General features: G+C 37.6%; 1 protein-coding gene across 2 annotated transcripts in view; it reads left to right on the plus strand.

Annotated features, from left to right (window-relative positions):
• Rsf1 (remodeling and spacing factor 1) overlaps positions 1 to 15,144 on the plus strand; it is a 128,035-nt gene that overhangs the window by 61,771 nt on the left and 51,120 nt on the right. For both annotated transcript variants that reach the window (XM_070034934.1, XM_070034932.1), the window contains exons 3-5: positions 3,898 to 3,990; positions 6,378 to 6,583; positions 13,451 to 13,605. In XM_070034934.1, coding sequence (XP_069891035.1) covers positions 3,898 to 3,990; positions 6,378 to 6,583; positions 13,451 to 13,605 — 454 coding nt within the window. The remainder of the gene's footprint in view (positions 1 to 3,897; positions 3,991 to 6,377; positions 6,584 to 13,450; positions 13,606 to 15,144) is intronic.

The raw sequence follows: 15,144 nt of genomic DNA on the forward strand, positions 1-15,144 counted from the left end.
AATTGAAGCCCTCCATATTCTTTATGGAAATGTGATATGGTACACCTGCTCTGGAAAAGAGTTTGTCAGATCTTCCAAAAGCTAATTGTAGATTTGCCATATGACTTAGAAGTTTCACTCATAGGCATATTCATATGAGCAGGGACTCATATACTTTACACCAATATTTACATGTTATTACTTACTGTAGCCATGGATGGAAACAAATCATATCCATCAGTAGGTGACTGAGTGTTGCATTAAAGATTACACTTTAATGAAAACATTATATCAAATGAGAAAATAGACACAAATGAACAATATTATGTGGTTCTAATTACACAAGCTATCTTGAATCTGGATTTGCCAATCCAGACACCAAAAGTAGATTAGAAAGTACTTTGAGTTGAGAGGAGACTTTAATGGCTAAAAGATGTCTGTTTGGAGTTATGCACTGGTGGCTTATGCCGGTGATTCTAACTATACAGGAAGGTAGAGTTTAGGGGATTGAGATTTGAAGCCAGTCCAGGTTCAAGTCTGCAAGATTCCATCTCCAATTAAAAAAAGAAACTTCATTTCCAGCAAAAGACAGACTGATCATGTGGCTTAAGTGAGCAAGCAGACTGAATAAGCACAAGGTTTTTAATTCAAACCATAGTAGTGACAAGGAAAAAAGGGAATTTCTTTGTAAGTGATGAAATAAAAATTGGTGATGGTTGGGGCTGGGAAGGTAGGTCAGTAGTGGTAGAGTGCTTGCCTTGCATGCATGAGGCCCTGGGTTCGATTCCTCAGCACCACAGAGGCAGAAAAAGCCAGAAGTGGCACTGTGGTTCAGGTGGTAGAGAGCTAGCCTTGAGCTGAAAAACCTGAGGGACAGCGACCAGGTCCAGAGTTCATGCCCCAGGACTGACCCCCCCCCCAAATAAAAATTGGCGATGGAGACAAAAATTTTGAGTGTAGGGGCTGGGAAGTTGGCTCAGTGGTAGAGTGCTTGCCTTGCATGCATGAGGCCCTGGGTTCGATTCCTCAGCACCACATAAACAGAAAAAAGCCGGAAATGGTGCAGTGACTCAAGTGGTAGAGCGCTAGCCTTGAGCTGAAGAACTGAGGGACAGCACCCAAGCCCAGAGTTCAGACCCTACAACCGGACCCAAAAACAAAAAAAAAAATTTTTTTTTGAGTGTACTTAAATTGCTAGTAAATAATTTTGTATTATACATTCATTATAAGTATGTAAGCTTATATTACCTATCTTCACCATAAGAAATATTTAGTGTTATAGAAAGGAAATTTGACTAGCTTTAGCAATAATCTTAGGCTCTAACATATTCAGTATCAAAATAGGTACATAACTTAACAATGGAAAATTTTAATATAAGATACTATTAATTCCCTAGAAAAATAAAAGCAGGAAATTATTTTTTTTAATATTATTTTATTTTATTTGAGAACATACTGTACAGAGGGGCTACAATTACATGGGCAGGATAATGCATACATTTCTTACCAAGCATTGCAGCCTCCTCCTTTGTTTATCCTTCACCTCCCTTCCCAGCCTCCCCCCTTCCCCCACCCAAAAGCAGGAAATTAAAGCAAATCAGTCACTAGTTATTTTATTTACATCATCGATATGCTTCATCTCCATATCTGAAACTAGGTGTTATTAAATATTATTTATGTAATTTTGACCATTTCTGACCTACCTTTTCGTAACTTTTAACTCAATTCCGTTTTTGTTCTAATTTATCTTTTTTTTTTTTTTTTTTTTCATTTTTTGCCTATCATGGGGCTTGAACTCAGGGCCTGGGCACTGTCTCTGAGCTTCTTTGTCTCAAGGCTAGTGCTCTACCATTTGAGCCACAGCAGCACTTTATGCTTTCTTCTGTTTATGTGGTACCAAGGAATTGAACCTAGAACTTCATGCATGCTAGGCAAGCTCTCTACCACTGAGCCACATTCGAAGCCCTCTAGTTTATCTTAATGGTGATTTTTCTGCAATAGTTTTTGGATCATATTTATGTAATAAAGCTGTGACATAGCAAGTATTTATTGGCACATATTCTTTTTTTTTTTTTTTTTTTTTTTTTGGTGTAGGGCCTGAAGGCTAGCGCTCTACCACTTGAGCCACAGCACCACTTCTGGCTTTTTTTCTGTTTGCTTATGTGGTGCTGAGGAATTGAACCCAGGGCCTCAGGCATGCAAGGCAAGCACTCTACCACTGAGCCTAACAAACAACCACTTGGCACATATTCTTGTACTTACCACAGAATCTACATTTTACAGAAGACAAATTTGAAATTGAAATAGGTGGCTGGTCCGACAAGACCGTTAGTAGAGAGAACCAGGATTTGGATCTCAGTCTGTATGATTTTAAACAGCTATGTCTGTTTATATTTACGCTGCTTCTAGGCTACTTACAGAACAATACTTGGAAAAGCTACTTTCCAATCATACTCTTTGCATTTGAGGCATGCTGTTATGGTTAATAAAATGTGTGAAAATAAAACAGCTTTATAGAAGTTTTATTTTTCTTGGTAGTCTATGTTAAATGTTTTCAGTATAACTTCTGCGCGCCCCTTCCTCCCCATCCTCCCCCCCCCCCTCCCCCAGTCGCGGGGCTTGAACTGTGGGCCTGGGCACTATCTCTTCAGTTCAGGGCGAGCGCTCTACCACTTGAGCCACAGAGCCATTTCCAGTATAACGTTTCCTTGAAGGAAAGAGTTTACCGAAAGATTGCAAAGTTGACATTATTACTTATTTTTGAGTTAGCATAGATTTATAGTATGAAGGGTTTTCTTTGTTATCTTGCCATACAAGGTCATAGTATACTTTGAAAATTTCACCTCAGGGGCATGGCTCAGGTGGTAGAGCACCAGCCAATGAGTAAAAACATCAGATACTTAGTTCAAATCCTAATGTGGTGGCAGGGGAGAAAAAAATATTACCTCAGAATTGGCACCTTTTTTATATGTGTATACTGGTACTGGAGCTTGAACTCAGGACCTGTCTTCTGACTTACCTTTCATGCTAGTGTATATAAGGAGTAAGCACCCTGTCTTGATTGCAAAATATTTTTTATTGCTAAACATTTTATTTTCTACCCATTAGAACTCATTGTCCCTTTGCCTATTCCTTCCCAACTACTAATATATTTTCTGTGGATTTTATTATTTGAAACATTTTGTCTACAGAGAATCAATAGAATCATATACTTAACATTTTTTTGTGTGTGGTGTTGGGTATCAAATCTAGAGTTTTATACTTGCTAGACATGTGACTGAATAAACTATTAAATAGATTGTACGTTTTGTGTAGCCATTTTAGTGGACATTTCTGTTGTTTTTAACCTTCAGTTATCTGTCTAGTTGGGGTAAAATGTTTTAGATCTTGATCTTTTAGCTTTTGATTCAATCACTTTAGGGTCTAACCTGTAAATACATTTAATAAATTTTCCTTTTACTCTCAGGTTCTCTCTTTTGCTCTCCCTCTTCATCTTCTCTCTCTCTACCTGTACCCCTTAATACCCCCTTTTTAAGTTCACTTATCTGACATTAGCAAACACTTCTGATGGATTTAGTCATTTTAGAGTGTAATTGGGTTAGTCAGCTTTCTCATGTAAATTCTCTTTTATAAATATATATTAACAAGAACATGTAGCTTCATATTAGGAGACTATCACTGTTGTGTTAGTAAGCCAGAGAGAGAGAGAATAAGAGTGGAGAGAGAAATCATCCATGCAAGTGATAGGAAGACATGGAGGAAGGGATCTAGGCCAAAATGTGCCTTCTACAACCTTCCAATACCCCCCAAGCTGGGACCAGACTTTGAGAACCAAGAGCAGTTGCAGGACATTCCCAATCCAACCTAAATGTTAGTAAAAGTGTTTTCTTGTATCAAGATATTAATTTTCTCTGACAGATATGCCAAGAGTTTAACAGCACCTGGGCATGGGAGATGGAGAAGAAGGGCTATCTTGAAATGAGTGTTGAATGCAAACTAGCGCTCTTAAAGGTAATAAGTGTATTATTTGTTACAGTTGTTTTTTAATTCAAGTTTTCACTTTTGACTACTTGTTAGATTAGAAAATAAATGAAAAATAGACATTGAGACAGAAGACTAGATTCTTTTAATCTTTTACAGTTCAGTGATTTTTAAAAGTGTTCTTTCTTTTTTGTGTGTTTTAAAATTGTACTCAAAACATAATGAATTTGAATTATTTCTGCTTCTAAGAACATTAATAGAATGGGCAAACAATTGCCTTAAATTCCATTTACCCACTGTTTTCAGTTCCTTGCTATATTATTCTAAAGAAGTTTACCAACCTAGTAATTCAATAATAATTTGATTACTAGTAATTTTATATTGTTTTTGAGATGACTAAGGGCATCCCATTGTATATGATTAAAATATACAAAAGCACTTGGTCATCTCAATATAGGCTTATTTTGAAGTTTGAGTTTTCCTTTTTTCTCATTTTCTAATTAGTAATTAGCCATCATAAAAGAGGAGAAAATATGCTTTGTGAAAAATGTAACAATAAATTCACTACTTGTAAGATTTGCAGTAATTTATAACTAGACTTATTGAAAGAACTTCAAGATATTTATGATGGTTCTAAAAATATATGTCAATGTGTCTGTGTTAGAGACAGGATATGGTTATTACTATAACCATAGAGATATTCATAGCTATCCCTTTAGTGCCACAAGTTAATACATGTTAATTGCTGTTTTCAAGATGCATATAGGAAACCTTATGCCTTTCAGGTACTCTGTTCATTCAGCATTTAAAACTTTAAAATGTCCAACTTTGTTTTATTTTATGTTGATATTATTTGTTTGTTTGAAATGAGATTTTACAATGTTGGCCGCAGATCTCAAATTTCTGGGCTCAAAAGATCCTTCTGCCTCAGGCAGCAGAGTACCAGAAAACATATTATTACCCTTTTTTTTGGGGGGGGGGTCCAGTCATGGGGCCTGAACTCTGGGCCTGGGCACTGTCCCTCAGCTCTTCAGCTCAAGGCTAGTGCTCTACCAATTGAGACACAGTGCCACTTCCGGCTTTTTTTCTTTTTGCTTATGTGGTGCTGAGGAATCGAACACAGGGCCTATGGCATGCAAGGCAAGCGCTCTACCACTGAACCACCTTCCCAGCCCATTATTACCATTTTTTAAATACCACTTTGAAACAAAAAGTAGGGATTTTCTCAGAAATTTTAAGATGGCACTGCCAAATGATTTAGTAATCCCACTGATTAGGTATGTAGTCTACAGAAATGGAATCTTTAGGTCAAATAGTCATGTGTACTCTGATGTTTACTGCAATAATGATGCAGTAATGGAATCAAATCTAACTTGAATACAAATGAGTAGATTGAACATAGTATATATACATAGTAGAATATTATTGAGCTGGAAAAAAAAAAAGAAGGAAATCCTGTCATTTGTTCCATGATGAACCTGGACAACATTAAGTGAAATAAGCCAGATACAAGTACCCCTTATAATATCTAAAAGCAACGTTTTATATGGTTGTGACCATAAGTTACAGTTAGGGTAGTCTGATTGGAGAGGTTTTTGGTCTGACTTTCAAAAATTGTGCTAGGCAGAAGATCTATCATACAAGATATAATATACAACATATTACATACTTGAAAATTACTAATTTTGTCAATCTTACCACAGAAATATGTACATTGAGGTAATAGATGTGTTAACTAGTTTGATTTGTCAGTTCTACATGACCAATGTCTCTCTATATCAAAACCTACTATTGTATACTATTAATATATAAGATGTTGTTTTCCAGCGTAATTCATTACTTAAAAATAAATGAAACCTTAAGTAAAGTTTTATGTAATTGTGATTTTTACTGTAATTAGACTTATTGCTATAGAAATATGATTTGACTTGCTAGATGTGGTAGCACATACCTATAATCCTAGTTACTGGAGATGCAATAGGTAAGGAGAATTGCGGACCAAAGCCAAGAGAGGCAAAAGATATTGTGACACACTGTTTAAAAAGCAGAGGACAGAGAAAAGGCCTGGGATAGACCTAAATAGTAGACAGCTTAAGTTCCATCCCAGTACTGTTACACAAATAGTCCTCTAAAAAGAGAAATAAATTAAATATAATTTGATTTCTGTGTCATATTGATACAATCAATTTGATTGTATTAAATTGATATATTCGTGTAAATTTAAATGTTAACTTAAAATATATTTTTATGTTTATTATTTTAAATGGATTTTACATAAAAGGTAGACAAGGTAGTGAAAATAGATGAATTGAGTGTTCTATTTCCTTTGTCCTTGAATAAACCAGTTATGTGCTTGTATATTTATTGTGATGAAATATCTGTGAGATATTTTAAACCATGTTATAACTATTTTTCAGTATCTCTGTGAGTGTCAGTTTGATGACAATCTTAAATTCAAGAACATTATTAATGAAGAAGATGCTGATACTATGCGTCTCCAGCCAATTGGGCGAGACAAAGATGGCCTCATGTATTGGTACCAGTTAGATCAAGACCATAATGTCAGAATGTATATAGAAGAACAAGATGATCAAGATGGCTCATCATGGAAATGCATTGTCAGGTACCTTTTATTAGAATACCTTTACATTTATTTAATTATTTCTTATTTTAATCTCTTCTCCACAAGAACATGTTCTAGATATCAAGGATGGTCCTTTTTTACAAAGTTGATAAATTTCTAGTACCCAATGAAGTGTCAGTAATTTGCGAAATAAATGTAAATAATTGACCATTTGGTCTGTATCAGGGCATATACTTTACACCTCAAAAAGTGTTATCTAGAAGTTGGGTGCTGGTAGCTCACACCTATAATCCTAGCTACTCAGGAGGCTGAGATCTGAGGATTGCAGTTCAAAGCCAGCCCAGGCAGGAAAGTCCGTAACACTTGTATCTCCAAGACCACTCAGAAAACCGGAAATGACTCTGTGGCTCAAGAAGTAGAATGCTAGCCTTAGGCTGAAGAGCTGTGGGACAGTACCCAGGCCCAGAGTTTAAGCCCCACGATCTGCAAAAAAAAAAAACAAAAGAACATTGTTTGGCTTCTTAGCTATTGTATGCTGTCAGGTGTTACATTTCATAATATATTAATTTGGCCAATTCATCTTGATACAGTGTATTTTGTATTTTGCTACATACACCACTCTCTCTCTTCCCCCCTCCATCTCCCCTTCTCCTTCTCTCCCTCTCCTTCTCTCTCTCCCCCTCTCTCTCTCCCTCCCCCTCTTCCTCTCCCTCCCTCCTTCCCTCCCTCCCCTCTCTCTCTTCCAGTCTTGGGCTTGAACTCAGGGACTGGGCACTGTCCCTGAGCTGCTTTTGCTCAAAGCTAGCAATCTACCACTTCAGCCACCACTTCTGGCTTTTTCTATTTATGTGGTACTGAGGCATTGAATCTAAGACTGCATGTGTGCTAGGCAAGCACTCTACCTCTTACCTCTAAGCCACCTTCCTAGCCCCATATGCCTTTCTTTATTGAAGTTTTAAAGAGCATTTAGAGAACTTTTGTGTCATAATTCTTTTTATTTTTTTAATTCCTATTTGTGCTGACAATAATATTTGAACAGAAACATTTAATGAAAATACTTTTAGAACACTCAATTGGCATTTCTGAATTTCATTATTGTTAAGTAGTTCTACAAAGAGGTTTTAATTCTACATATGAGTACAATGTATCTTCTTCTTTTTATTTTTGGTGCCATCTTGGGACTTAAACTCAGGGCCTAAGCCCTGTCCCTGAGCTCTTTGTGCTCAAGGCTAACACTCTTATCACTTGGAGCCACAGCTCCATTTTTGGCTTGTTTTTGCTGCTTAATTACAGACTTTCCTGCCCTGGCTGGCTTCAAACTGAGATCCTCAGATCTCAGCCTCCTAGGATTACAGGCTTGAGCCATTGGTGCCTGCCTTGGTGTATTATTTTTTGAGCAAATATAATTGCATGATCTTCATGTAGTTTTTCTAAATGTAGGTAAGTATTCCTGAAGTAAAATTAACTCACCATCTCTCTCTGTGAATGTAGACACTTAATGATGTTCTGTTTATGATGTTTGATAGTGCTTCAATGTGTACTATTCCATGTGTACATATATTAGCCTTACATAGATTGGAGGGGGGGGGTGCAGTTCTGAGGCTTGCACTCAGGGCCTGGGCACCACTCCTAAGCTTCTTTTGTTCAAGGCTAGCACTCTACCATTTGAGCCACAGTGCCATTTCCAGCTTTTTCTGTTCATGTGTCCTGCTTTATCTGTTTATGTGGTACTGAAGAAGCAATCCCAGGGCTTCATACATGCTAGGCAAGCACTCTACCACTAAGCCACATTCCCAGCCTACATTTTTTTTTAAATATCCTCTCTAGAGCTAGGTACCAGTGGCTCACTCTGTAATCATTGCTACTCAGAAGGCTGAGATTTGAGGGTCTTGGTTCAAAACCAGACTAGGCAGGAAGGTCTGAGATTCTTTTCTTTTTTTCTTTTTTTGTTGGTCGTGGGGCTTGAACTCTGGGCCTGGCTGCTGTCCCTCAGCTCTTCAGCTGTAGACTAGCGCTTTACCACTTGAGCCTCAGCCCTACTTCCGGCTTTTTCTGCTTATGTGGTGCTGAGGAATCGAACCAAGGACCCCATGCATGCAAGGCGAGCACTCTACCACTGAGCCACGTTCCCTGCCCCAAGAAAGTCTGAGATTCTTATCTCCAATTAAGCACCAAAAAAGCTGGAAGTGGAGCTGTGGCTCTAGTGGTAGAGCACTAGTCCTGAGCAGTAAAGCCCAGGACCTGCGCAAAAATGAAAAAGGGGAAAGTAAGTGTGTGTGTGTGTGTGTGTGTGTGTGTGTGTGTGTGTGTGTGTGTGTGTGTGTGTGTGTGTGTGTGTGTGTGTGTGTGTGTGTGTGTGTGTGTGTGTGTGTGTGTGTGTGTGTGTGTGTGTGTGTGTCTTATTTTATAGAAGAAAATATCTAAGGGGAAAATCAATCACAGTCATACATGCACCAGACAACTTCTCATGTGCACTTAAGTTTTTACCCTAGGATTCATGTTGTAAAAAAAAGTTTTGTGGTTATATTTACTTTTTAATATCTAGTGGGATTGGCTAATAAAATTTATGTTGAGAACTGTTGCACCTGAGGGTTTAGGGTGTGTATTTGAACATTGTCTTGTCTAGCTGGACTGAAAGAAGGCTCAGTTCTCCTTGGGACTTGGAGCAGTTTTCCTTAAATTTTTTGCTAAAGTTAACAGGTTCAATCTGTTGTCCAAGAGGCAAGTTATCATCTCATTTCTTTGATCTCCTTTCCTTGATCCTTGTTAATTCCATTTGGAGTCCTCCCTCAGGACAACATCTCTTCCTTAGGGGGTTTCAAGGACCTTATCAGCCTAAGCCTCAGCTAGTAACCAAATTGTAGATCTTTCCTCATAAGTACAGAAATGTCTAAGATGCCCAAATGTTATTCCAGGGAATTCCTTAATAAAAATGGAAGAGTCTTGGCTGAAAAGCCAAGCCTGGCTGGGAGGGTGTTATTCTTGTATATTAAGTGTCCTGATCTAGTTGGTGAGCATGATGTAAGATTTATGTTCAAATCTAAGTTTATCCATTGATTCTTTGTAGCTACATTATTTCCATGTGTTACTTTTCTGTGCTTTAACTCCCCGCCCCCACCCCCCAAATAGTAAGGAATATATGACAAGACCCTGAAAGCTTTTAAGGATGTGGATGACAAGGTTGATATGACTGGATGATGGAAGAACTTCAAGTCCAAAGTCTTACTCTGTCAGTACATAGGAAAGTTGCTTAAGTTTGAGTAGAGATGACTGTTGAGAAAGTGGCCTTTACATTGTTGGACCAGGAGGGCTGTAGTTGTCACAAAATGAAGCAGACATTACAATCAACAGTAAAAGGCACTCAGTAGCCTCTTCCACAAGAAGTTTATCCATCAGTCCTGTTTTATCCAAGGTGACTTGAGCAGACAGTGTCATTTGCAAGTCCATGTGAAGTGTCACTTTTTTTGTTTGGTTATTTTTTGTATTTGTTCCAGTACTGGGCTTGAACTCAGGACCTGAGCATTGTCTATGAGCTTCTTTGCTCAAGGCCAACACCAGAGCTGTAGCCACAGCTCCACTTCTGGCTTTTTTGTAGTTAATTGGAGCTAATAGTTGCACCAGTTTTCCTGCCCCAGGCTTGCTTTGAACTTTGATTCTCATATCTCAGCCTCTTGAGTAGCTAGGATTACAGACATGAGCCATTGGTGACTGCAGACGTGTCACTGGGTTTTTTGGTGTTTTGTTTTATGTTTGTTTTTTTTAAAAAACAGAAACAGTTTAATTACCTCTTGTAATTTTCTCTACATGTTTTCAGTCCTAAGGGAATTTGTGTGTTGGCTAATTTAATTTTGTAGCTTCCTGAATGACAATAAACCAGTATATGAGAAGGGGAGAACCTAAATATCAAAGCCCCATTATAAAGCAGAAGTAGTAGAGGTTGTCAAAGTCAGAAGACATACCATCCTAGATACCAGGAAGGCTTTAGCATTAGATAACCATAAGAACTCTTTTTTCTATAACCTCTAGTTTTTAGTTACTATCAGAAAGCCTGGTCCCAAGTGATTCTTGTTTTTGCTGTAGTTTAGGCTGGCCTAAAGTAGTTATGTCGCCCAGGCTCACTTCAAACTCCTTCTGTTCTAGCCTGTCAAGTGCTAGTACTACAGTCATGTACCTCCATACCCAGTTTGATTCCACTTTTATTGTGACCATTTCACATTATATCTAGACAATTTGCTCTTAAGATATTGGGGATTAATCACTCTGTGGCTGGCTTTAATTGTCCCTAGCCACTGGGATATTTCCTTTTCAGTCTGATTTGAACCCCTATTGGGGGAGAAGTGATAACAGGTAGAAATCAATTTGTATAACTAAAAAACTGAGAAGGAATAGTTTTTCCTCTTAGCCTTACCTAATGTCCATTCCAGTCCTGGGGCTTGGACTGAGGGCCTGAGTGCTGCCCTGAGCTTTTTCACTCAAGGCTAGCCCTCTACCACTTGAACCACAGCTCCACTTCTGGCTTTTCTTATTTATTTATTTTCATTTTCAAATATATATATATATATATATATATATATATAAGTTTTTTATTGTGAAAATACTGTACAGAGGGGTTACAAACATAAGAGCAAGGTAATGAGTACATTTCTTATCAAGCATTGTTGCCTCCTCCTTTGTTTTTCCCCTGCCATGGCTTTTCTTTTTAGTAGTTGACTGGATATAAGTGTCTCACACTTTTCCTGCCCTACTGGCTTTGAACTGCAATCCTCAGATCTCAGCTTTCTGAATAGCTAGGATTATAGGTATGAGCCACAGGCACTCAGTCTTATGTCCATTCTTAAGTTTAATTCTATCTTAAGTTTAATTCTATCTGTCCTATAGGTGATGTCTTTTCAAACAGTACTGCTCTGATAGTTCATAGTTGCAGTGACTTGTGTGGAAGATGAAGATTGGTGGAAATATGTTTCAAAACCAACCTCGCCAAGAATCTGTTGAGATCCTATCTGAACAGTAGTTAACAACAAAATCATCTAAAAATAGTAGGAGTTCAGTCAACACCTCTGGGGTAAAAACTCAATATCCTATCTCAAAAATAACCAAAGCAAAAAGGAAAGAAATGTTACTCAAGTGATACAGAAGCTGCCTAGCAAGTGAAGTTGCACTTCTGCTAACGTCAACAAAAAGCCAGTAAGAGCAAATATTTAAAGAAAACTAATTCATTTGACACATAAGTACTTTCAAGAGTCATCTTCTATGAGGCCAACTGCAAATGCTCTGAAGAAGAAAGCAAAATTTAGAATCTATGGTTCAGTAGGACAGAGCTAAGCCAATCACCAGAATAGTAACTATTTGGGGGGAAGGGTGTTGATATGATCGCTCTCTGGATTCATGCTTGGCCATATGCTATGACCATTTTCCCAGTCATCTCCAGAATAAATAATTGTAGGATGGTGTTCTTATCTTAGAGATCCATTGGTCAGCCAGGATTTCATAGAGAATGCTGCAGGGGATAAAAATAACACATTTTTGTTTGGGGCTTGGGAGCTCAAATTTTTCAAATTTTACAACTGGGGGAGATTTCTGAGATGTGAAGGGATGGTTTCCCATTTGAGGAAGAGAGAGGTGTTGGACATATAAACCACCATTGAAAGCCTAGAGGTATTCCCTCAAAGGGTACTTCCATATAAACCTACTTACTGGGGGGGAAAGTTCCCACCTTCCAGCTTGAGGCTAGAAGGTGTCTGTCTTGGCATGCTGCTGAGCACATTGACCTTTGGGTATTCACTTTGTAGTTTACAGTGATTCAGGGCACCCAGGTTGCATGCTCGTACCCTTTGAGCAGAATTGAGTCATAGCACCAAATTGTTACTGGTGGTGAGATTGTGTGAGCCTCTTAAATACAAGGATTTTATGTGTGAACCCAATGCCGAGCTTAGGATTCTGTTGTTTTTTTTTTCTTCTTGTTTTGTCATTTTCTTATGACTGTATTCTTCACTTCATATATGGTATATATGTGTGTGTGTGTGTGTGTGTGTGTGTGTGTGTGTGTGTGTGTGTGTGTGTGTGTGTGTGTGTGTGTGTGTGTGTGTGTGTGTGTGTGTGTGTGTGTGTGTGTGTGTGTGTGCACAACTGAGAGAAGGTTGGAGGAGGGCACAGAATCAGTGGAAAACAGGTGAAAAAGTACAGCAGTGGAGCCCACAGGCCACACTGGTCATTGATGAAAGTGAACTATGCAACTCATGGGCGGAGATGAGAGGGAAGGAATGGGAGAAAGGGAGGGAACATGATACTATGAAAAGGAAGGAAATGTACTTATTACCTGACATATGTAAAGGTAACCCCGCTATATATCACCTCTAAAACAACAATAAAGTAAAAGAAAAAAAAGCCACAGGAGGCTCTAAGGCCCTGAGTTCAAGCCCCAGGACGAGCAAAAAATAATAATAATTTGTGAGGAGACAAAGTAGTAAAGGGAGTGATTTCAATTAAAGTACATTATGTACATGAAAAGAAATTATAAAAAGAATCTAGATTAAAATGTTATTTATTGGGAATTTTCTAATATTACTGAATCAAAATGAATTCCCATGTTGTACTTCTAAACTATAATTTTCAAAAGAATATCAGGTAAATTTTGAACTCTATTATTAAAATTGACTTTCTTCCATAATCAAAAAGTTATAGATAATTTATAGCAGTATCAAATAATATTAATCTCAAGATAGAAACTTATTTTTCAAATGAATCATGAGCTTGAATTGTTTGAAAAATTTTGTTTAGCTGTACTAGTGTTTTGGATGTTCTTAATGTATTTATCTTTCTGTAATTTTAATTTCCATTGGGTATTACTCAGTTCTTTGGGATAAGAAAAAGATTTTTATATTGTCTTGTTTTTTTCCCCTTGTTTAGAAATCGAAACGAGTTGGCTGAGACTCTTGCACTGCTGAAAGCACAAATTGATCCTGTACTATTGAAAAACTCTAGCCAGCAGGACAACTCTTCCCGGGAAAGCCCCACCTTAGAGGATGAGGAGACTAAAAAAGAGGAAGCAACACCTAAACAAGGTTTTTTTGTGTGTTTTTTGGCTTTTTTGCTTTGCTTTGTAATCTTTTAATCTTCTACTCCTCTACAAACTATATTTGATCCTAGTTTGAAAAATTAAGGAGTTTCCTATACATTAAAGCTTTGTTATTTAAAGGGGAAGAAGGCAAAGAATTTTTTTTAGCATTCTAAAATATAAATATAAATCAAATATTTTCTAACTATTATAACAATTATCTTTTTTTTTTTAATTTTAATTGTGTATTTTGTGGATTACTACATTGAACCAGACAGGTCCGCCTCAGTTTTGCTCATCAAAGTTTTATTAATTTAAGAATGGTAAAACATATAGTGAACTTTTGTGGGAAAAAATACAGCATAGAATTGACTGTTTAAAGCATTTTTAAGTATATGGTTCTATGGTTCTATTAAACACATTTACTGTGGCATACCATTACTACCATTTATCCTTTTTTTTTCCCCCTAACTGAAACTTCCTTCCTGTAACATACTATCTTCCCATTTTCTCATCTTCAATCCCTAGCATCTACTTCTGTCTATGTGAATTTTTTTTTGGGGGGGGGAGGGTGGGTCCGGTCATGGGGCCTGAACTCTGGGCCTGGGCACTGTCCCTCATCTCTTCAGCTCAAGGCTAGTACTGTACTACTTGAGCCACAGCACCACTTCCAGCTTTTTTTTTCTGCTTATTGAACCCAGGGCCTCATGCACACAAGGCAAGCGCTCTACCACTGAGCCACCTTCCCAGCCCCTGTCTATGTGAATTTGACTACCAAAAACTTCATATGAGAGGAATCAAAAAATATTTGTCCTTCTATGACTGGCTTACTTTGCTTAGCATAATGCTTTTAAATTATCTGTATTATATCATGAATGAACCATATTCATATTATATATATATATATATGTGTGTGTGTGTGTAGATATATATATGACATTTTACCACTTTAACAGTGGTCACTTGACGCTGAGTACCAGTGGCTCGTGCTTGTAATCCTAGCTATTCAGGAGGCTTAGATCTGTAGAATACAGTTTGAAGCCAGCCTGGCAGGAAAGATTCTGATACTCTTACCTCTAATTAAACACCCAAAAAGCCAGAATTGAGCTGTGGCTCAAGTGGTAGAGTGCTAGCCTTGAGCACAAAAGTTCAGGGACAGTGCCTAGTCCCTGAGTTCAAGCCCTAGGACTGCCCCCACCTTTGGGCTATTGTGAATATCCTTTGAATGTGGTGCACAGATAGGGTTGAGCCTTTTATTAGGTATATATCCTGAAGTTGGTATTATTATGTTTAATTTTTTGAGGAACCACTGCAGTATTTTCCATAATGGTTATATCATTTACGTTCATACCAGCAATATTCAGGACTCCAATTTCTTTGTGTCCTTGTGAGCACTTGTTAATTTTTGTTTTATTTGCTTTATTTTGGGGTATTTTTTGTTTTTTGTTTTTTTAGTCAGAGCCCTTCTTAATGACTAATGGTAAATGAGCATCTTTTCAAGTACTTATTGGCCACTTATATTTCTTATTTGGAAAAATGTTTGTTC

This window comes from Dipodomys merriami, unplaced genomic scaffold, assembly GCF_024711535.1.
Source record: "Dipodomys merriami isolate MVZ:Mamm:240054 unplaced genomic scaffold, mDipMer1.0.p SCAF_25, whole genome shotgun sequence".
Lineage (NCBI taxonomy): Eukaryota > Metazoa > Chordata > Mammalia > Rodentia > Heteromyidae > Dipodomys > Dipodomys merriami.